The 24,446-nt window shown below is 40.3% G+C and overlaps 1 protein-coding gene across 9 annotated transcripts in view; it reads left to right on the forward strand.

Annotated features, from left to right (window-relative positions):
- The window catches only part of LOC115844941 (VPS10 domain-containing receptor SorCS1), a 790,264-nt gene that overhangs the window by 551,266 nt on the left and 214,552 nt on the right, over positions 1–24,446 (forward strand). For all 9 annotated transcript variants that reach the window (XM_060285969.1, XM_060285968.1, XM_060285966.1 and 6 more), the window contains one exon: positions 20,370–20,528. In XM_060285969.1, coding sequence (XP_060141952.1) covers positions 20,373–20,528 — 156 coding nt within the window. In that variant the 5' untranslated portion in view covers positions 20,370–20,372. The remainder of the gene's footprint in view (positions 1–20,369; positions 20,529–24,446) is intronic.

Consider the following 24,446-nt stretch of genomic DNA (forward strand, 5'->3'; position numbering starts at 1 on the left):
CAATTCCAACAGATACCGCATTCAGAACCTCTTTTATCAGTGCTTCATAACTTTCAGAGAATGTTCTACTCTTCCTACCTTATTCGCATCAATCAATAAACAATATACTACCTGAAGAGAAGCCAAGATGTGTCATTGCGATAATGAGGCCTAAAGAGCTGATAGATGTTGGGGAAGAGATACTGAGCATTACCAGTACCCAGAATAGCTTGGATTCTAACAACCTTCAGCCATTGCTATCAAGAAGGCAGAATCTGGGCTTCCCTGGTGGCGCAGTGGTTGAGAGTCCGCCTGCCGATGCAGGGGACACGGGTTCGTGCCCCGGTCCGGGAAGATCCCACATGCCGCGGAGCGGCTGGGCCCGTGAGCCATGGCCTCTGAGCCTGCGCGTCCGGAGCCTGTGCTCCTCAACGCGAGAGGCCACAACAGTGAGAGGCCCGCGTACCGCAAAAAAAAAAAAAAAAAAAAGAAGGCAGAATCTAATCGCTCAAACACACAAAGTATTGTGAGAGTGAAAGTCTGGCGGAAGACTGTGTTTCTGCATGTGCATGCGCAGGTGAATGCTTCTAGCCTGTTGTAATAAATACATTAAGAAGTGTAGATAGGTGCCCCAGTTTTGCATAGTTCCCCACTACTCAATATTTTCCAAATAAATACGTGCTCCTTTTATAATATAAAATATACTTCTTTGTAAAGGCATGGTGTTTACAGGAATGATAGTGTCTTCATAAATCTGTTTCATCAAGAATATGACTCTTATTCTAGACCCATGAGTTTTACCTCTTGGCATGTTGGTTAATTGTCTCCTTTTAAATCTGCAAGCAAGGTGATGTCACTTTGGTGAGCAGAGGTCTGGGCCTGAGGTCTGTATACAGGCCATCACGTGTGATCAGGTGAAAAGAGAGATGACCCAGTCTTCCTAATCAGAAGGGACAAGATCATCCCTGAGTGAAGGATAGTTCTTTCCTTCCTGTGCCATCTGCTTTTACACCAGCATTTCCTGCATTTTTTTTTAAATTGTATAAAGTCAAGTTTTGCCGAGCACCTATTTCATTGCCTGCTTTTCTCTACAGACAAATCCTCCCTGAAGCCAGCTTACCTTATCTCCTCATACTTTATATGACTGCCCAATCTGAAAAATGTTTTCTAACCCTGAACTTCAGTTTCTACTTCTACTTCTATCCTGTCTGGAATTTGTCTTTACTCTCAGGATGCTTACTTTCTATTTTAGAAGTTACAACCTGTACTTAGTAAAGGAACTGACAATATAAGGCATTACGAGTCAGTGGCTTAGACATATATATCCCTCATGTGCCTGAGTGACTTGGAATTTGAATGTCCTCAATAAATGCTTATAAATTCAGCATAAGGCTGTATAGCATAAGGAGTGAAAGTGTTGACACTGGCCACTTATTATCTGTGTGATCTTGGGCTGGTCACTTAATCTCTCTGTGTCTCAGTATAATAATCTGTAAAATGGTAATACTAATAGTAGCTGACGGATAGAATTATAGCCTTACATGAGTTAATATGTGTAAAGTCCTTAGAACGGGTCCTAGCATATGGTAAGCACTCTTAAATATGATGTTATGTGAATTAGTAAAAAATCAAAATTATAGTTTAATTATAAAGAACATACAGGAATTTAATTTAATGCCCCAAACAGTACTCTTTAGAGACTTTCTCCCTCCCTTCTTCTTTCCTTTCTTCCCTACTCTCTTTCCTTCCTTATTTTTCTCTTTCCTTTTCTTTCTTTGTCCTGACTGCTCTCCTTAGAATTATGAACTGTGACACATATGTAATATAATCATATTTGGATATTTAGTGTTCATCTAAATACTTGATGAGTTAATTGATGGGTAAATTGTCCTAAAATTTTAAAAAGTTATGTTTCTATCCATTTTACTACCAAATATTGATTAACAACTTACTATGTAGAAGACAGTAGAGGAAGATGAAAGATTCCATATCTGGTATCGATACTCCAATCTGGTAGAGGAGACAAACAAATAAACAATAAGAACAGCAGCAACAACACTGAGTAATTGGTTTGGGGAGATAGCATTTCACCCAATGTGCTTTGGAAGGACAGAGGAAAGTCACCCTACCCAGCCTGCTGGGGCAGGGGAGACTTCCTGTTTCTTCACAGGATGGACCCATAACCTATTTACTTTTTGGCCCCTCAGTCTGTGGTGTTGGTGGTTAATTGGTGAACTACAACATGTAGACACAGTAACCCCTCATTTATGGTTTTGTTTACAATCCTAGAAATGTTCTAGAAGACAAGATATCAATACCAACCTTTAGGAAGTCTTGCATTCATATGCTGGCTTTATGTAAGTATTGTTTAGGGAATACTTATTTTCAAAATGATTCATGGAGGTGAACAGTTACTTCAATGGCATGTAAGTCCCACTTGTGCATTTAATTATTTAGTAATAGGCTGTCATTTCTTGCTTGAGAGATTGACGCCATAGCTTAGAGCTGAAGTGCTAGAAGATACTACTCACTATAGGTCGATTACAGATGAGACAGCATATCTAGTTGCAATAGTGCATCAAAATCAGAAGCTCAGGGCTTCCCTGGTGGCACAGTGGTTGAGAATCTGCCTGCTGATGCAGGGGACACGGGTTCGTGCCCCGGTCCGGGAAGATCCCACATGCCACGGAGCGGCTGGGCCCGTGAGCCTTGGCCGCTGAGCCTGCGCTCCGCAACGAGAGAGGCCACAACAGTGAGAGGCCCGCGTACCGCAAAAAAAAAAAAAAAAAAATCAGAAGCTCAGTCTGTCTAAGTTGCAGCAAAATAAGGCAGGCAGACAATTTTGATTCCTTGTAATAGGGCCTGATTTATTCCTTAGGCCAAATGCTGTGTTTGTGGAAGTGCATGTAATAGTTCTGCCTTCAGTCATAGAGCTCTTTGCCTGAATCTAAGGCTCCTAGGCTTCCTTGCAGGACGTGGAAGAATAAAGTGACAGAAGGCAGTTCCCCTTTCAGGACCTTTAAGAAATGGTACCTCATATTTCAAAGAAAGTTAAACTTTTTGTGTCAGATAGGTTTATTTCTTGGCCAGTCTTTGCCTACTGTTCAATTATATACATAGTTTGTCTTTTGTTTTTGGAGTATTGTGTGCTTCATTTTAGTTTCTACATCCTTGTGCCACTCAGGGGATGTGCCGTTCCCTTCGTGTCCAGACTGCTCTCTCAGAGCCCCAGCCTGCAAAAGCCATCAACTAGGAGTGGCTGGCTGCATGGCCTTGAAGGTGGGAAAAGCACATTGGCCATCTGTCTGGGGTTGGTACAGAAGCTTAACAGAGATGAGTCTGGATAATAGATTGATGTTTTACCCCAAGGGTGCTTAGGGGGGCTTTGTTTTGCATGTTTTTCAGTAGACCTGGTTTAAAAATTCATGGCTGCACCTGGCTGGTTGTTCCTGTCCTCTGTTTTTCCAATATTCTGGCACAGCCAAAAACCCTCCTCAGCAAGAGACGAAATTGGAAAAGGGTTATGTTCAGAGCTTAGAAGAAAAACTGTGCAGTTTTCAGGAAACTCGCCTAAGTATAGGTGCCATGAACTGAAAAGATGGGGTGTTTTTCAGGTCAAGATTTCTGAAAGTTAGCAGCATCGTGTAGCTTGCTTTTTCAATTAGTCTTAAAGCAAAACACCCTTTAGCTCAGTGATATATTTGAAAAATGGAAATTTGGGTTGGATCCTATCGCCTACGAATTCCAAAATGCTCAGAGGTGTTTGATGGACTAGATGCAGACAAAAAGAGCCAGAGAAACGTGGCACTGTTTTTCTCAGTAGATAATCTTACCGAATGTCTTAAAGATGATAGATCAGTGAGAAAAACAGTTGTTATTTGATCAGAGAAAGGTGCTATCTCTTTTATGTGAGATTTATTCTTGTTTGGAAGTGAAAACTCTGGTTCAGCTATGGATGAGCCAAATTCAATTTGGTGAGGATCCAGGGAACTCCGCTTCAGATCAATTAATCTGTAATAGTTTCTATTTCCCAGACTTCTCTTTCTCTCTACCCTTTTCTCCAGGAAAAAGTGATGAAAGATATTTGCTCAAGGCTGAACTTTAATATATAAAGTGACCTTTACATTCTAGCTCAAAAAAGTAAATATCATCTCATAGGTTTCATTGGCAACTGAGCCTGGATGGGGTGGGACTTACGCTTATAATGCAGCACTAGAAGAATTTACCTTCAGGGAAAAAGCAGATTTGATAAAGGGACTGGTGAGAAACACTGTATGTCAAGAAGATCTACATCTTCTTAAAAATTGGCAGTCTTAGATTGAGAAGCATGATGAAGTTTCTGTGATTTAAAGCTTCCACTTAGCACAAGCTTACTTTCAGCTGTCCTTACCATAGGTTTACCTACGGTAAATTTCTGATTTCAGAAAACCTGAACTGCCAATATGTAAATTAAGAAATTATTCCCTTGACACAAAGAAACAGCACAGACTTCTTTTAAACAGGTATTCCTTGCACATTCTGCTAAATAAGAACAAAACTTAAGACTCACATGCCAAGAAAAGATCAATTGAAGATGAAATCTTTGGAAAAGGTAATATTATTTATAGGTATAAAGGATTTGATCCAATAAAATTTGATTTGCCTACCTCATTAGAATATATCTTTCACCCCAGAATAGTTGTAAAATGTTTGAACCAAAAGAGACACTAGAAACTAACTTTCTCTTCCAACCCAGTATTTTAAGATGATGACATTTGGGCTCACAGAGGTTTAAGTGACTTTCCTAATGTCCCAGAACCAGCCAGCAGCAGAAGTGAACCATACTTCCTATTTCACTACACACTTCCTTCCCCCTTGACTGTCAAGTGGTTCACCCACTTTACAGACCATTCCCCTTTGGAACACTGGACTTCTCTCATAGTCCTGTAATTGTGGCACGTTTTTTAACTTAATCATGTTGGATAACTTGAGTACATGAAGCAAGCGTCTTGTTCCCCCATAAACGCCAAAGATAACAGAAAAGACCATTATTCTAAAGGTTCAGAATCGATGTGGTTTTGGTCATCTTTCCCAGCAAGAAGGGTTCTCAGAGCCAGAGCTTCTTTCCAGCCCTATAATCAGCGCAACATCACCTATCTCTTCCTCAGTGCTCCCATCCTTATTCTTTTGTATCTTGTTCTCACAGATAAATTTCAGAGTAATGAGATTCATCTAAAGCCACAGAAAGCCTAGAGCCAGTTATAAGAGTGAACTAACAACTGTTACATGTCTTCTGTGAGCCAGCAAAGTAGACAGTTGATTGGTAGTCCCTAAAGTCTGTTCCTCAGAGCTCTAGTTCTCTAGAAGCTCCATGAACAAAAACAGATTTTGTCTTCAAATACATTCAGCAAATGTTAAAAAGTATCTCCCTTTTTGCCTCCAAATGTGCTTTTCGGAGACATTAGTAAATCAAATAAACCTTAAAAATTTTTTCTTTATTCTACTATTCCTCAAATTTGCATGACTGTTGAATCATTATGATATTGCAACTGTGAATTTTGCTTAGAAAATTCTGTGCTTTGGTTCCATTTAATCGTAGTAAACACCTACTCTGTGAAATGGACATTTTTAGCTCCATTTCATAGCCATGACAATAAAGAATCAGATAATAAGTGATTTCTTAAGGTCACATAACTAGTAATAAGAACTGAGAATCGAGTTCAAGTCTGTGCTCTTAGCTCCTGGAGGAGTCTCAATTCAAATACCTATCGCTTGAACAGGCAACTGGAGATGTGACTAAGGATTCATTGGGCACGGGTGTTTTATTTCAAAGAAAAAAAGTGAGATAGCCTATGAATTGGGGGAAGTGAGGAATATCCCCAGTGTCTAATGTAATCTCCACCCTCTCAGTTTGTTGTTTGATGTCCCGTTTTGAATATCAACAAGGACGCAGTACTTATTTTTTATTTAAGGTCTGAAGTTATGCTGCATTTTTTTTCTCTTATTAATGACAAGAGCGAACAGATCCAGCTTTTAGTACTGAGAAGGCAGCAGAGGATAATGCGGATTGTGATAAACTAGAGATCATATGACCTGACCTCTTTCTATAGGAGATAGCAGCTCTAAAGCTCTTGTTGGTTATGACCCTATGGGAATATGGTCCTGATCAATCTGGACCTTGTTGGAAAATTGGCTGATCAACAGTGCTCTTTGGGCCAACATTATTTACATCAAACAGAACTTGGAGACGGGTCAGAGTCAGCCTGTGCACCATGGAGTTTTAAACTCTGTATTTCACTGTGCTACTTGCCAAGGAAAAAAGTCTTTCACGGAAATGATTCCTTGTAGCCTTATGGTTTTCTTTGTGGCAGTTCCACATTCTGTGGCTTGGAAAATTTGTTGAACATTAAATAGGCACATGTGCTCATTTACATTGGCAAGTGTGAAATTGGGGAGACATGTTTTCTTTGTTCTTCTCTCCTGTTAGATCCTTGAAGAGCGTTGGTTGTCAGACTCAACTGTCTTTTCCCAAGGGGTGTGCTTCTGAAAAATCTTTTTTGGAATCTCCAGTACTTATAAATTTGGCTGGAAATAACTATAAAGTATGATTGGCATTCTGGTGGATTGGATTCCTCATGGTAAAGGCTTAACTGCCCAGCTTCAGGGATACTGGTATTTGGTCTAAGATTGCGTGTGTTCCTGACACTTCTTTTTTTTTTTTTTTTTTTTTTGCGGTACGCGGGCCTCTCACTGCTGTGGCCTCTCCCGTTGCGGAGCACAGGCTCCGGACGCGCAGGCTCAGCGGCCATGGCTCACGGGCCCAGCCGCTCCGTGGCATGTGGGATCTTCCCGGACCGGGGCACGAACCCGTGTCCCCTGCATCGGCAGGTGGACTCTCAACCACTGCGCCACCAGGGAAGACCCCTGACACTTCTCTTAGCTGAACTATTGCAACAACCTCTTAAGTGAGCTTCCTGCCTCCAACTTCTCTTCTCTTTAATCCAACTTCTGTATCACCTCCAAAGTGGTCCTTCCACGTGAGCTGTAGTCTTTTTATTTCCCGCTTTAAAATCTTGAATTGGTGTGTATGGCTCAGAATAAATAAACTCCCTTTGGCTATTTAAGTCAAGACCCCTTTGCATGGCTAGTAAAGCTCTTTTAACTTGGCTGTAGACTGCTTTACCTAACTTCTGGCATACTGCGGAACTTGCTATTGTTACCCAGTCCAAGCTGCACTGCTCGCTGCACGACAGACAGGCCAATAAATCGGAGACGAGGTGTTGAGGCAAGGAAGACGACTTTATTTGGAAAGGCGGCAGACTGAGAAGATGGCAGACTAAAGTCTCAAAATAACCATCTTATCGGGGTTTGGATGCCAGTTTCTTTTATAGAACAGAGAGGGGGAGGAGATGAGGAAGTAAAGTAAAAAGCCCATAAGATTTGCAAATGTCCCCTGGAATGGCCAGCCTCGGGGAAGGGATGTGTTAATTTCTTCTTTCTTGCAGTCATCCACAGGTGGACAGGGTCTGCATGTTTCCTGGAACAAAGGCACTTTGGTTTAACATTCAGGAAGAGGGACAGGGTTCCCGGAGGCAGGCCATTATGTAAAGGCAGTATCCTTTTAGTGAACAAAAGCAGCGGAAAGCAAAGGTTAAAGTAAAAGAAGCAGATCCAACATGTAGTCAGATCTGGCTCTTCCCTGTTACACTATTACCTGAGCATGCAGTGTGTGTTCACACTTCTCTGTCTTTGCAGAGGTTGACTCCTCTGCCGTGAAATCCTTCCCGCCCCTTCTATCAAATACCTACACATTCCTTCAAAACCCATTGTAGAATCCAGTGCACAGTGGCTCCTTCCCTCATTCCAACAACAGGAAAAAAATTACTTTTTTGTGTTCTCACAATACTTCGTATGTGTTACTACCTGTACGACTGCATTTCCCCCTGAATTTTACCTCTTATTTCTGTGGCAGAGCCAGTTGTAGAAGAATTCACAGTGTAGTGAGGCATTTCAGTGTCTCATTTATAATTTAATCCCCAGTCTTAAGTACAATAGCTATCACTTGGTGCCTAAAACTTACTTAAATAAATGAGAAGAAAAAAAGAGAGAAAGAGAGAAGAAAGAAATGGTTGAATGGTGAACATCTGGCCTAGAGTGGAGTGAAAACATTTTTCTCAAAAAATCCTTTATATTTCAAAAGTCATGGTTTTCTATTCGTTCTTGAAATACCTGAAGGCCGAATCTAAGAATTTTGTTGAGGGTATTTCTGTATTTTTGTTAAAATATCCTGTAGATAAGACAGATTATAAGGTTCCATTTAGTGCCTCAATTATGAATTCAATGTAAATTGTATCAAAGAGGGAATATTCAGTTTAGTTGACAGTTTCTCATGTGTTGCAGACACATTTGCACATGTTGGTTAATAACCACTCTGAGCTCATACTCACTGGTTAGAAGACCTGCTTATTTGGTGGTCTCATGTTTAGAAGGCAGTACCTGGGAACCAGGTTCTTGGGTGTTAGCCATACAAATGCCAAAAATGCTCTGAAATTGTCTTGGAGAAGTTATCATGTCCCTCACTGCCTAATTTCACTCCCTTGTGGTTTGCTTCAATTTCCAGTTGGAATATCTTAATTAGCATTCGTAAAGGGCTGTGTAAAGTTTAAATGAAAATGTCATGTATGTATAAAATCTTCTTAAATAGTAGCTTAACTTGCAGGGTTTTTTTGTGAAGTGAAGTATTTTTTTAACATCTTACAATTTATGATAAATGGGTTACAGGAAAGGTTTGCCTATGAATTGATGATAGAGTCAAGATGGAGAAATCATGTTTTCTGTGGCTCCTTTATTCAGGGAACACAATTACTGAAGTGCCTGTGTGATTTAGAGTTTTTAATCTCTTAATTGCCTTCAAACTTGAAATGCTTATCAGGGGTCTTCTATGTCTACTCCTGTATAATATGTGCAGAATGATACTTTCTTGCTTTTTTCTAGAAACTTAGATGAAGATTGAAAATGTGCATAGATAGACTGTTACAAATAGACTATGAAGTAAGAATGGCAATATATATATAAATCAATAAGAAAAAGAGTAACAATCATGATTTAAAATGGAGAAAAACAGTGAACTGGCAGTCTACCAAATGAGGATATTCAAATGACTAAACACACATGGCAAAAGGAAGAAAAGGAGCGGGGGAGGGAAGAAAAATTCACTATCATTAGTAATGTGTCTTGACACAAAATATACCTTTTTCCCTGGTCAGCTTAGAAAACATTATAAAGAGAGAGGAGGAAAAAAAAAAAAAAAAAGGTAGTGTTGGTGATAGGTACTTCCTATGTCCCTGATAGGGAACCATGAATTAGTATTCTCTTTTTCTGAGAGACATTTGGTAATATGTATCCAAAGAGGTAACAAACTTTCTATTCTTTGAAACATAAATTCTACTTTAAGGAAATTACTTGAAGAAATAATAGTTGATGTACAGAAGTGTTAATGTACATTAGGTCATAAGAGTATATCAGTGAAATTTAAAAACCTTCTAATAAGGGATTAATTGCATAGTGGTGTTTCCATCAATCAAATTCAATAGAATTTGAATTGGCTATAATAGTAGCCAATAAAAAATGATAATACTAAAGAATATTTAATAGCCTGGAAAATGTTTGCAATGTAGTTTTAAGGTGGAAAAAGCAGGTTAAAAAGCAGAAAGTATCACTTGGAACTCTCTCTTGCTATGTAAACCAATCTTTCTCTCTTTTCCCTCCTCCCCGTGTGTGTGTGTGTGTGTGTGTGTGTGTGTGTGTGTGTGTGTGTGTGTATGTATGTGTGTGTGTGTCTGTCTGTCTGTCTTTCTCTGTCTCCCTCCCATTTATGTATGTGTGTGTATCTATATATGCATGGAAACAAATATTGTAAAAGCAAACTTCAAAATGTTAGTGACAATTATGTCTTCTGCATAGTGATGTTTGAGTGATTTTTCTTTTCTTATTTCTGAGTACTTTTGAGGTGGCATTTTTCAAACTTTTCTGCAATGAACACGTTAATTCTTACTCAAACTTGAAAAAAATACTAAATTTTAAAGCAAATAAAATGAATAATTTAAAAGAAACAAAGTTATTGTATCATTGGTACATTGATATTTATCAAACACTGGACACCTGCCAGCTAACTTAAAGCCTACACCCCTATCATTAGGAGCACTCTTTTCTTCTTCCTTTTACTCTGAATTGAAGGAATTAGATTCAGTACCAGCTGTTTGTGAACTGAGGAGGGGCCAGGTTTGAGAGGCTCCCCAGTGACAAGACTAAGCTGCAGCCTGACACAGTTCACATGTGACCTTCAGAGGAAAACATGATGATTAATGTGGGCTCCAAAGAAGAGCCTGCCAGGTTTATAGGCTGGTCCACACAACTGAAATTCTAGAATGTCTAAGAACAGGCAAGTGGCCATCAGTGTTATACAGGCAAGGCTTCATTTGGTGATCAAGATATTTGAGTGAGGGTTCTAGAAAAAACATAAATTGATTTTAGAACAGGGTTTCCTTTGAGAATGTGTTCTTAATTTAATAAAATATGTCATCAGAAGAATTATTTAGATTGAAGGTGGAAAAGAGGTTTCTATTATATTAGTAGGAGCCTGTCTGACAGTGGAAAAGTATGGAATTAATGGGTGGAGTATGGGGAATTATTTGAACCTAGAAAACTATTTCATGTTCAGCGGAGAGCTCAGCACACTTCAGTAGTTCCAGAAAGCATTGCTATATTGTAGTCAAATGAATTAACTGAGTTGTATTTTCACGACCCTGGATTTCAGGGAATGGTAAATGATATATGGTATATTCTGTCAAGGAAGGTGTGGTCTATCCATGAGTTTGTAGGACCTCATGTATATAACATACATGTCATTTTCATTTAAACGTTACATAGCACTTTCTTCTTTAATTAGACATGGTCACTGTTTTTTAAAAGTTGCTCAGTTACTGGGAAAATTCACTTTTGGGAAGAATTCTCTGAGGGTTTCAGATAAAGAAATCTTCCACTCTGTAGGATGACCATATAATTTATAGTCCAAACCATATATTTCTGAGTGTCAGTAATAATATTTATGATGGTACAGTAGGAGGAAACCAGGACTCTACAGGACAAAATATGACATATATTCACCTCATCTCTGATCCAGTCGGAGAAAACCAAACTGCCTGTGAACAGTCTCTCGTATGGTCAAAGCAGCTCTTAAATCAAGATCAGTCAACTTTGTAAATGATGGTATCTTTATGGGCACATTCAACCCATCACAAACATGAATCTCAATAGGAAAATGCTTTTACATAGTCACAAAATAGAATGGAACTTCTATAATTAGATTGTATGATAGCACCTTGATTAGGTATCATTCTGATTATTAAGGATGCTAACTTCTGAGCAACTGTGGTGACTAGATCCATAAAAGATATTAGCCCAGATACATAAAGATCATGTGTTTGCAAAGGTTCTATGAAGGCAAAATTTTTGTTCTTTTTGAACCCTTTTTGGGGATCCTTTTTATTCCTTTTGAATCGTGGGGCTGAAAAATGCCACTGAAGTCAAGAGGGCTGGTTTTGTAGATATTTTCTTAAAGTGTGGATTCCCCGTTGGTAGTAACTTGGAGCAGATGAGTGTTTTGTAGGGTTGGCCTAGTAGCCATAGGAATTGAGCTACACAGCAGGATGCATATAAAATAAAAAACATAAAATGAAAATTGTAGACGGTTTTATACCAGCCTGGGCACAATGAAAGTTAAACTTGCTGTAGGTTTCTGGGACACATTTACCATTCAACCATTCACAAATGACCTTTTGTTGTTTTGGTCCAAGGCTACCTAAAAAGTCAGTCGGTTTATTTTAAGACCCAAGACAACAGTAAATATTCCGTTTTTTTGCTAGATTGTGTCGTAATTGATATTGGTGGTTCTGTTGTGAACATAAAGGGACAAGAACTGGTTTTGCTCTTAAGAAACTCATTTTTTATAGCATGAGATCCTTAATTAAATGATGGGATTGAAATGCCTAGATATGGGCTCTCTTACTGAACAGTTAATTATGCACATTTTAATGAATATTTAGTGGATATATTCTTCTATAATTTAATCTGGGCAGTTTATGTATCCTGAAAATCCACAGACTAGAATTTCTTTTTTTTTTTTTTAAGTAAATGGTGTTTTTCTTTTTTTTAATTTATTTATTTTATTTTTGGCTGCATTGGGTCTTCATTGCTGCGCACGGGCTTTCCCCCAGTTGCGGCGAGCGGGGGCTCCTCTTTGTTGCCGTGCGCAGGCTTCTCATTGCGGTGGCTTCTCTTGTTGCGGAGCACAGGCCCTAGGTGTGCGGGCTTCAGTAGTAGTGGCACGTGGGCTCAGTAGTTGTGGCTTGCGGACTCTAGAGCTTAGGCTCAGTAGTTGTGACGTGCGGGCTTTATTGATCCGTGGCATGTGGGATCTTCCCGGACTGGGGCACAAACCCGTGTCCACTGCATTAACAGGCAGACTCTCAACCACTGCACCACCAGGGAAGGTCCACAGCATAAACTTTTTTGAGAACAAGCTTGTATGGAAATGTTTGTTTCCTTACCTGTACTGTCATTAGGTCAGAGCTTTTTTGACCATTTCTATCATTTTTTTCTCACCCCTACTTATGATAAAGAATAAAACCAGTTTTATGGAGGAGCGAAGGTAGAAGAATAAGGAAGAGGAGGCCAACACCGTTGTGAAAAATCTGAGTGTGAACCAGGACTGGGTACTTTGCTTCCATAGATTTATATTTAAAGCCCCCTCCCCAAATTATCTATATTTCTTCAAGAATATCTTACCAATCATCTTGTTATTGAATCTCCATTATTTAACTCCTAGTCCCTGATTGCCTCCCCACTTCTTCCCATCTAGGCAATACTTTTATGAGATATTTGTAAAACAAGATTTATCTCTTTCTTTTTTAGAACTCAACTATCGCATTTTATCAGAACGTACAGTACTAATGTGACATTCTTTGTGAAGTAATAATGGTATCATTGGCACAAAGCTTAACGTTGCTTTCACACAGATGATCTTATTTGATCCCATAGATATCTTTACCCCTGATCAGCAGTGTGACCTTAAGCAAATCACCTCATTCCTCAAAGCCTCATTTCCTCTTCTGTCAAATGGACGTAATATCGATCTGAAGTATTTTAACAGTTTAATGAGGTAATATATTTTAAAGGTTTAGTGGAGTGCCTGGTACATAGCAGATGCTCAATACATATGAACTTTTTTATAGTATCACTACCCTCAATGATGAAACGGAGGCTCAAAAAAAGATTAAGTGAGCTGTGAGATCTTCAAATTGGCATCAGAGACATGGCAGAAATGAAACCCAAATCCATCTTTGGAGTTAGGCCCCATGGGATACTGTGATTATAGTATATATTTATGGTTTGTTTTTCCTTCTTCTCATGGCATGAGTGGGATTCACTAAACTCACTTTCTTCCTCTTTTCTGAGGAAGTACACACACCCACAACATTGACAAAGGTCAGGTTTAGGATTCGGTCATGGCTCTTCTTGTGGAAAACAAGGATGTGGTTCAGTATCCCCACACTCAGCCCAGCATATCAACCTGTCCACATGCATGCAGAGGACCACAGTAATGGGAACAGAGTCTCACAGCGAAATGGTGTTTTTTAGTTTGAGATTCTCTAAGTTAACTCGAAAGAGAGGGTTGTGTTCCATAGTCCCAAATCGGAAGCAATCTTCCATAAACTTTCTTTCTTGAACTGTCTTCCAAGGAGTGTAACCGATATGTAACCCATATGTTATCATTTCTGGTGAGTGTTACTATTCTGTACCTTACAGGGTTTGGCAAAAGGAGTATTGACTGAATTATCATTATTATTACATAATAGGTAATAGGTTGGGTCTTCTAAGGCTATTAAGAGAAGTATGAAGGACTGAAATTGTTTGATACACTTCTTGAAAACTCTTTTTTTCCCCCTGAAAATTCAAAAGCTTTGAGTCCTCATAAAAAAAAAAAAGTTCAGAAGTAAACTTACAGAATACAGTGCAAAAGTTTCTCTCCAATTTCATTGAATCAATATTCAGGTCACAAGAAGATGGTCTATTGTTTCTCTCCAATTTCATTGAATCAATATTCAGGTCACAAGAAGATGATCTCTTAGTATTGAATGACCCTCCTTCGTGTTAATGAACATGGGTGGGTTACTTAACATTAGGTGAGCTTCACTGAGTTTGGGGGAGAGGGTGAGAGTGGGACTTAGGACAAGTGATTGCTCACTGGGTACGTCTTTCTACAGACTCTTTTCTATCCGTGTTTACTTGATTGAACCTTTTTCTTTTTAATAACTTTCCTCTCCTTTTCTCACTGTTGTTCATACTTCAGTGACTTCCTTTTCATGGGTCATTCTGGGATCCTGTGTAACTTTCCCTAATACTGTCCTCCAAACAGTTGCCCATTGCTAAGCACTTGTTGCTTTCACCCTCAGCTCATCTGGGAAGGGTAAATGCCCACCTCACATTCGGAATAGGCAGCTCTTCCATCCACATGGGTCAGCCAATTATTTACTTGCTCTGATTATATTTTGCTTAATTTGTTTTTTATATTGGAGCCAGAGTTTTGCAGATAGCCTCTTATACTATTTATAGATAGATTTTTGTTTGAATGGAGTGGCTAGATAACTAGAGTGCCCAATTGCTGCTACTGTTATTTCCTTTGTCATTGTCATTATCACTATGGAAATTACTTATTATGCACCTGTGATATGGGCATCTGGGTCTGAGTTAAGCCTTGAGCAAAGCAAGAGAGATATCCCTAGTATATTACCTCTTCTTGATTCCAGTCCGTGAATGACAAGGAGTAGACAAATGAGCAAACAAATAATAAACAACACATAAAGTAAATACTCTTTGCTCTAGGACCAAAGAAATGGTGGGAAAAAAATGTATGCCTTGGGGTGGTGAAGCTGCCTCTTATTAATGACTCCACCCTGCCTAAATAGGTAGATAATGGAATACCAAGAACAACACACCTAGGAAAAGAATCTGGAAGACTAAATGGTAAGAACGCTCTTCTGGGAGGAATGTTCTGAGTAGACACCTGGAAGGATCAGGAAGCTGTCAAGCAGCGTTTTGTAGAATTACATCATTTAACCCTATTTTGAACCTGGAGCAAGTCAAAGAGAGTGGAGATGCATTTGATGTTTGATGACGCTGAGCTTTCAGAAGGACTAATATCCAAAAAAAAGGTAGAAGTGACATATTTGAAATCTATAAATTGCATTTCACGTTCATTTATCACCTCTAGGAAGAGCAAATAAAGTTTTTCCCTTCCCCTGAAGTGGATGATGAACGATTGCTTAGAATTGGGTGGTGGGAGCCGGTGTCACCATTATTGACTTTCTATGGAAAACAGTTCACCTGTAGGTGCAGTGAGTGCAGCACACCCTGCAGGACAGGAGTAAACTGGTTCTAATCACTCATGGGCTGATCTGAACAGAGAATAATTACTTTCCCGTTAAGGGCAGACTCTTCCCATTGTCTCTACCCACCCCACTTACTTCCAAGTAGCACAGCAGAGATTTGTTTCAGAGGACTCAGAACTCTCAGTGTCCCAGGGATCCATGAACTGCATTTAGCAGAAGCAGGGACGAGGAGGACTCATTGCTTTATTCCTTCATTTGTTCATTTACAAAGATGGATGGACCTACTGTGGAACAAGCTTTATGCTAGGAAAACAAGCCCTCTTTTTAGAGAGCTCACTTCAGGAATCCTGCAGAGTTTGGAGTCATGCCTTTTATAAAGGTCTTTTAAAGTTCTGTCATTCAGATTGTATTCCAGAATGCAGAGGATTAAACACAGCAAAACACCATTTATTCAGAGTCACATGAAAAGCCAAAAGAAGGGAGCTTCCCTGGTGGAGCAGTGGTTAAGAATCTGCCTATGCAGGGGACATGGGTTCGAGCCCTGGTCTGGGAAGATCCCACATGCCATTTAGCAACTAGGCCCATGTGCCACAACTACTGAGCCTGTGCTCTAGAGCCTGTGGGCCACAACTACTGAGTCCGCATGCCACAGCTACTGAAGCCCACACGCCTATAGCCCATGCTCCACAACAAGAGAAGCCACCACAATGAGAAGCCCGTGCACCACAACGAAGAGTAACCCCTGCTCGCCACAGCTAGAGAAAGCCCATGTGCAACAACGAAGACCCAATACAGCCAAAAATAAATTAATTAATTAAAAAAGGAGAAAAAAGAAAGCCAAAAGAAGATAGCCAATGTAAATCAACAAAAACAGGGATCACTGAATATATTTAAGGAATGTAATCTATTATTTTTTGAGGAATATTCACTAATTTGAAGTTTCTATTTTGATAATATTTCCTAGTAGAATACCATCTTGAGAAGATAGAACTTTATTATTATTTTTTTTAAATAAATTTATTTATTTATTTTTGGCTGTGTTGGGTCTTCGTTTCTGTGCGAGGGCTTTCTCCAGTTGCAGCAAGCGGGGGCCACTCTTCATCATGGTACGCGGGCCTCTCACTATCGCGGCCTCTCTTGTTGCGGAGCACAGGCTCCAGACGCGCAGGCTCAGTAGTTGTGGCTCACGGGCCCAGTTTCTCCACGGCATGTGGGATCCTCCCAGGCCAGGGCTCGAACCCATGTCCCCTGCATTGGCAGGCAGATTCTCAACCACTGCGCCACCAAGGAAGCCCATACTGATGGCTTAGAACTTTATTTATAAAGGGCATCATTTTCGTCTAAAGATTGGATCACACTTATTATTTACACTGTATCTTTTTTCTCAAATGGGTTAAACATTTTCTATTTAGGTCTTAAATTCTTTATTTGCTTACTAACATATTTACTTTTCATAAACTACAACATGACAGAACAAACTTTAACTCATTTGAAATATAATTACTAAAGGATTCTAATTTGAAGACTGAAATAATAAGATTCCACTAATCCAGTTAATAGTTCATTAAGCACTTACTATGGTTCAACCACTGAACCAGTTGTAACCTAACTGTGTTGGAGCTTGTGATTAAGCAATTGAAATACATTGTATACAGTGGTGTGTATTAATGTGTGTGTATTAATGTGTGTGTATGCATTTGTGTGTTTACAGTTCAGGTGGAAATGAATATAGGCCATAATATTAAATGAAAAAAAAAAACAAGCAAAAACTCAATCCATGATATGATATGTAGCTGCGGATAAAGGAGTAGAAGGGGGCACAAACATGGTTTCACTTGTTGATGGGATAGGGTCAATTTATTTTTCTTTGTAAGTTTGTTTATTTATGGCTGCGTTGGGTCTTCATTGCTGCGCACAGGCTTTCTCTAGTTGCGGTGAGCAGGGCAACTCTTCATTGTGGTGCGTGGGCTTCTCATTGCGGTGGCCTCTCTTGTTGTGGAGCACGAGCTCTAAGTGCGTGGGCTTCAGTAGTTGTGGCTTGTGGGCTCAGTAGTTGTGGCGCGCAGGCTCAGAAGTTGTGGCGCACAGGCTTAGTTGCTCCGCAGCATGTGGGATCTTCCCGGACCAGGGGTCATGGCATGTCCCCTGCATTGGCAGGCGGATTCTTAACCACTGTGCCACCAGGGAAGTCCCTATTTTTCTTTTATTTTGAATTCTACTGGCAGTCTTACAAAGTTGTTTTTGCAATAAAAAATGGCTAAACAAAAATGGATCCAGACTGACCTGTTTGTTTTGAGTGGATTGGAGCAGAGATTTGAAAGAGGAACCACTGGAAGGTTTGTCTAATACAGATACATCTGTAAATCTTACAGGGGGGAATATCCTGACATCTTCTATAATTTCCAAAATGTCAAATTCCCAAATAGAAGGTTTTAGGTGAAGACTGTAAAGAAATGGTGAGATTTTGGTCTACATATTTTTAGTACCCAGAAGAAAAGACTGAGGAAGCCAGGAGTTATATTTACTTAATGTTAAATAACCATATGTTTGAAAATATTTGTATTATTCTACCTCCCCCATCCAATAGTACTTAGATGCAGAATATCTCATACAGTTTGTTGACTCAGAGTATAAATGAGTATCAGAAGTATTTTAAATAAATGATAAATAATCAACTTGATTTGATGATATTCTGTAGGCCCAGGGTTTTTATTTTGATGAAGTAGTCTGCCAGGAGAAGCAGGTGGTGAGATCCGCACTTGTGGGAAGAGAGTAAACATATTCTGGTTTACAGGGAAATAGAAAAGCAGGGGAGTGGGGAAAATCACCTTGCCTGAGATAATAGATGCTTTATAAAATTGAGCCTGTTCATATTATCATAGAAATTACTTGCTGGCAGTAGTGCAAAAGGCTGTTATATATTATTGTTAATTGTGGTTGGAGACATAAAGCAATATGATCATTTGATGACTTATTTGTTTTTGGAAAATGACAGCTTTTGTGTGCCAGTAAATATGAAATCCCCTGGAAATATTCTTGTGAATTTAGGAGCCATCTGATCATCCTTAGTACCTACAATAGACTTTACTGATGACACGGAAGTTTGTACTCAGCAGATTACCTGATGGTTCTGCATCAGTTATCCGGAAAGGGAACACTGTCTGCTTGGTGACTACAAGACAGAGAGACCTATTACTTTGTCCGAATTTATGGTCGATGGACAGTGGCTTCACCAGAACATGGGAGGGGAGGCAATTAGTCTCCAGTATTGTGTGTGCTCTTCGTCTTGTCCGGAACAGAGCTGACAGCCACAGCGTTCCACTCACTCCACTTCATCCGTCCCTTTCTCCTCTTCGAGAAGGGCAGGGTGAAAGAACACCGAGGAACCTGAAATTCATCCTGGGTAACATAAACAGAGTTCAGGCTGAGCGTGTCTGGTGTGAGATCGTTGTGTGCCATTTGCCGTGATCGGACACCACTTTGGAATATGACACTAACTGTCCTGAGGTTTTAATATGATTGCCTCCAAATGCCTGAGAAAGCCCTGTGCGTTTGCCTGGCACTCTGTTCTCTTACGACAGGGCTCTAGTTTTTTTTTTTTTTTTTTTTCTTCCTTTCTCTCTCTCTCTCCTTTTCCTGGAACCGCCACATCCTTAGCTGGTAATCTTTAAACCCTGGGCTGCAGTGATCTCTCTTCATACGGCCACACATTAAGCACATCTTTCATGCTTCTCCAAACCAAACTCAGAAAGTGCCAATGAATAAGCTGTTGGGGAAGAAGTCAGTGGGCAGCATTAAGGCCACCTGACTGGAGGCATAAGGTGTGCACTTTGACTGAGTGAAAGGCAACCTGCAGAGTCGGGAATGAGGTGCTTTATCACATATGCCTAGAGGCGTGAAACAAGAAAGTAAAAAGCTGTTTTCAGAGCAGCTCCTCTGTCTTGCTCCTGTTGTGGATTGTTCACACTGCTATGGCCAAGGTTAACCCTCAAAAGGAGAAAGTCCCAAGCCTCTGGAGCTGTGAATTTTTACATGAGTATAGCATATTCTTTTGTCAATAGGCCAAAGATGGAGAAGGGCATCCAATGACTTTTTCCATGGAACTTACATTCATATCTGCTCAAATTACTCTGGGCATCTTTCTAGATCTATGTGACTACTCTGAAAAACTTTCCATTCATTCCTTTAACTTTCGTTCATTCATGTCAAATATTTATTGAATATATAATATATGCTGGACCCCATTCTAGCTGCTGGGAAGGCACTTGTGGGGATAAAAATAGAGAAATATCACTATTCTCATGGGTTTGTGTTCTAGAGAGAATATATAGACAATAAAGAAAATAAATAAGTAAACTATTAATATGTTAGCAGGTGGTAAAGGAGCCTTTGGACAATACCCAGAGCAGGCTTTCGAATGCACAGTCTTTGACTCAAGACTCAGAAAATCAGACGAAAGGCAGGATGACATGGGATATCGTTGATGTGAACGGGAGGGTTTGCGATGGAGAGAAAAACCGTGGACTCCATCCTCTTTCTACTTCATTCCACCTTTCTCGCAAAAGACTGTGACAAGTTTCATCCCCCCAAAAGGGAGACTAGACAAGGCTCAGCAGGAAGGAGGGCTGGGGTTAGGGGAACAATGGGAAATATTTCAGATTAAGGAAATAACCTTGGGGGAAAAAACCAAGGAGCCCTACAGGAGGGAAGAAAATGCACTCCTACATTTCCTCCTCCTTCCTTTCAGTCTGTCCCGCCTCTTTCATTTCTTGGTGAAAACAGTTTCACGGCCTTGGTCCAAGGTAGGAGAGCAAACCTGACAGTCAAGGTCCTTGTTTGGCCAAGCGTTCTTTGCCTGTTCCTTTTCCCTCCCTTGTCAAACATTTAGCTCATTTTTAAGCCTCGTAAATTGGCACACTTAACTTTCTGTTGTTTTCTTCCCTGAACAATTCTCTGCCGCAGATTATGTTGCTCACAGACCCGGAGATTGAGAGCAGTTTACTGATCAGCTCGGACGAAGGGGCAACCTATCAAAAGTACCGGCTGAACTTCTACATCCAGAGCTTACTTTTCCACCCCAAGCAAGAGGACTGGATTCTGGCTTACAGCCAAGACCAAAAGGTGAGCGTGATCCCCTTGTTCGAGACTGTGGTGCACGGTTGTCCTAGGGAAAGACAACTACTTAGTCATCGCTACGTTTCTTCTCAGCTGTCAGGTTGTTCTGTGCAGCAGCTTGAACCCTGTGCCGGTGGGGCGAGGGGCAGCAATGTGGATCTCAGGTTGCTTGTTTGAGCTTTGTAAGCATCTGAAACAGCACACAAAGGAAAAGCTAGACCCTAAGGAAGACATTGTGGAGGAGCAGTTCTTACCTGGAAGCTTCAGGCCATCAGGAAACCCCCATGGAATTTGAGACAGTGCTTTGTGTATGTGAGATGTGATCATTTTTTTTTTTTGGAATTAAGAACCCATAGCTTTTCTCAGAGGCTTCAAGGGAAGGATGACCCTGAAAGAGTGAAGAACATTAGCTAGTGATATGCTAAAATAGTGAGAGAAATGTACATAGATAACATTCAGAATCAGGCCATCTCAGGACTTTTCTTCTCTTGGTGGCTAGGCTGAAGGATAGGTCTACGTTTTAGGAAGGCATTGAATGAAGTTATGCTATCATATGTTTATGTGTGTGTACATATGTGTGTGCGTGCACACGCAATATGTATATGTATTTTATGGGATAAATGCTATAAAATATATCATGTACTCTGTACTGCAGATACATTATAAAATACATGTAGCTCCAGCTTTTAAGGAACTTACATTTCAGGTAGAGTATAAGGCTAGCAACAGTAAATACAATCGGATTAGAATTAGAGGCAAAAAGTATACAAAGGCAAATGTGAGAGAGGCTGTAGCCATAAAAGGCAAAAGGGAAACAGGTAAAATGTTAGCATGCTCTTTGTGAAATGCATGGGTCAGTGCGGTCATCCTGAGAATTACCCTCAGAGGAATTGTATGTTACAAATTACATACATTTGAAGAACTGCTAGACTTTCCTGAGTGAGGAGAATATTCTAGGGTTAAAACCGTCTGAGCTGCTATAGACGTATGGGGTTCTTCCTGAAGGGAGGAGAATAGTATAAACAACTTTTCAGGGTCTCTACTGACATGAGCATTTTTGAGGAAGCAAATTAAAATTCTCAGGATTGGAGTTTTATTCGCACCTGCCCTTACTGCCAAATAAAATGCACATTAGCCTAAAAATAGGAAAGACTTACAATTAGTATTTTTTTTCCTCTCGAGCAGCCTGGCTCCCCTTTCAGCAGAATGTACAATTTCATTCCTGGAGTCAAGCCACAGTGCATCTAGTCCAGGATGGTGCAGTTACCAGAGGCAAAGCTGAGCAGCTCAGGACACAAGAATATTAGTCATTTAATCCACTGGGTTTTTGTATTTTATTTGACAGTTGGTTAATTTTCCCCCTGATGCCAGAGGCACACTGAGGGCCAAATTTACTTGGCTAAATGAAAACTATGCACCTTTGCAGTTGTGTCAGAGGAGATGACCCAAAATTTAACCCTTCATGTGCCAGTACTTCAGACAGTGATGCCATGAGCACTGTGGCAAAGTGGATAACTCTGGAGGAGTTGGGACATGTGGCTCCGACTCAGCCACGTATGGGAATTGGTACTTGGGGTTGGCTTTCTTTGCCTTCAAATGTGTTTGTGTGGATAGTTATAATTGCAGGTGCACTTCCAATGAGATTGAAAAGAACAAAAAAACCCCACAAATATTAGACTCCATGTCTGTTTATGTGCTCAGCATGAGGCACTGTTGGTATAAAATAACTATATCGAGGAGTATTCATTCCATCTAGGGAAAGAATATAAATGCATGTGAGTTCAGTAGTCTAAGAGGGACTAAAAAGGCAGATAGATTCTTCATTCACACATGGTAGATACCCAGTCAGAGTAGCTGGATGGATTATATGAAATTGGCAGCCCAAGTTTAGGAGGTGGAGATCTTATAAAATGATTTCACCTGGACTTTAATGACTGTCGTATTTCTGTGGGGGGTGGAGGGGGCGCGTTTTGCACTAGAGGGATGTCATAAACAATAATATAAATTTGTAAAGTTAGAAAACTCATGTAAACAGGATTGTGAATGTGTCTATTTGGCTGAAACTGAAATTTGGGCAAGTTAATTATACATGTACTCCTGGAACCTAATCTTAATTTTTTTTGGACCACTTTGACTGTTGGGCAAAATAATTTTTGTTTTCCCAATTAGGAGCCTTTTGAACATTTTGGTCAGTGGAATTATGTGTTCAGAGCTATAGATTACAAAGATTAATCTGGTAGTAATATTAGAATGAACTATGGTGCTGTGAGGTCAAAACCAAGAAGACCAGTTAGGATGGTATCACAGTAGGCTTGGTCAGGACCAAAAAGTATCTTTTGTGACCATAGACCAAATGAATTCTATCATTTTAGAGGTAGAAGAAGCCTTAACAGTCTTTGCTCTGTATGTAGCTAACAAACCAAAAATCTTAGACGTTAATGAATTTTCCCAAAGGGGAAAACCACTCATTGGTGTCACATGTCTAAGTTCAGCAATTGGAATTTGAATATGATATTTAGTAGGGTTCACTGCTAAATGGATGGGGATATCGGGAGATGAGCAAAGGGGCAGAAGCCAGCCTTTCTGCTAAGCTCTCTGTTTCTCCAGAAGAGAATGAAGGAGAAATCTTCCTGGGAAAAAAGAATTATAGATCACCTGCTAATATGAGTAGGGGTTGGGGAAGGGCTCCATGTATCAGGGCTTGAATCACAGCATGAGGAGTGGGGCATTAGCGGGGAGTGGAGTGGGCTGCAGCCATCCAATGAGCCATTAGCTGGTGGTGTTGGCCCGAAGTCAAGTGGAGAAGGTCTGTGGCCACTCAAGCAGGTCAGTGATATGGAAATAATAGCTGGCAATCACCCATGAATCACGGAGCTTTGAACCCTGATGAGATGCGGCAGTGGGCCCTAAGGAGGGCCCTGTGCTAGTGTTGGCAGGCCAGTGACTTTTGGAAGTGGGAACACTTATTTTTTCATGTAAGTGTCGTTCATCAATATGTCTGTGACAGTTGCTACTGTTGCAGAACTCTCAGCAAAGATGGTAGGTAGCTTTGGTGCTAGGATTCCCTTTGCCAGATGCTGTTTTCAACCAGCCTGTGGTGAACAGAATCCTCAGGTAGACAGCGCCGTCTGTTAGAAGTTATTGCGTTGAGGTGGCAGCTCCGTCAGCACTCACCTGTGCACGGTCCTCCTCTCCTCTCTTCCCTTGTTTGCTGTCAGTCTTTTGAGGCATACACTCCCCTTTTGAATACATAGCCACCTTTACTTTTCCCTTATTTCCCTGCCACTGCTTTCTCTCACCTTTAGTGAATGAGACTCTGAGAGCCCTGAAGACAAAGTCTGGATCCCTGGCTTGCAGGAAAGAGCCCATGTGGTCCATGGCGTTCTGCTCCAGCTGCGTTTCATTTCGAGTGTCTGGACTCTCAGTAGAGGCTTTTTGATGTGAGCATTTTAAGGGACTCAAAAGAGTTTGGTTGAACAGATTGTGCTTTCTGGCCCAAGACAGAGTTTTACTGGCCATCGTTCCATAGGAAGCCAGATTTAAAAAAAAAAAAAAAAAAAATGATTTTAATCAGGGAGAAATGTGTATGACCAAATGCTCTCAAAATTCATAAGATTAGGTTATTTTGATATTTTAGCCTTTTTTCTTATTTTTTCTTAGAGAATTCTACCTGTGATATTAAAGATGTAGGTGATTGCCAAGAGGGAAAATTTTTTTGAATGAGCATGTGACTCTCCAGCCACCACTAGAATGACTGAAGAGATTTGGGACCTTTTTCCCTTTGAAGCTCTAAAAGAAGTAGCTTGACTTCTTAAAAAGCCCTGTTGGGGGACTTCCATGGTATAGACACAGGCGATAGACTCCTTGGCCTCTGAAGGGTCTATGTGAGGATGTGCCTTTGGAAAGCCCTGGAATTTTCAGAAA

The sequence above is a fragment of the Globicephala melas genome, chromosome 16 (genome assembly GCF_963455315.2).
Source record: "Globicephala melas chromosome 16, mGloMel1.2, whole genome shotgun sequence".
NCBI classification, from domain to species: domain Eukaryota; kingdom Metazoa; phylum Chordata; class Mammalia; order Artiodactyla; family Delphinidae; genus Globicephala; species Globicephala melas.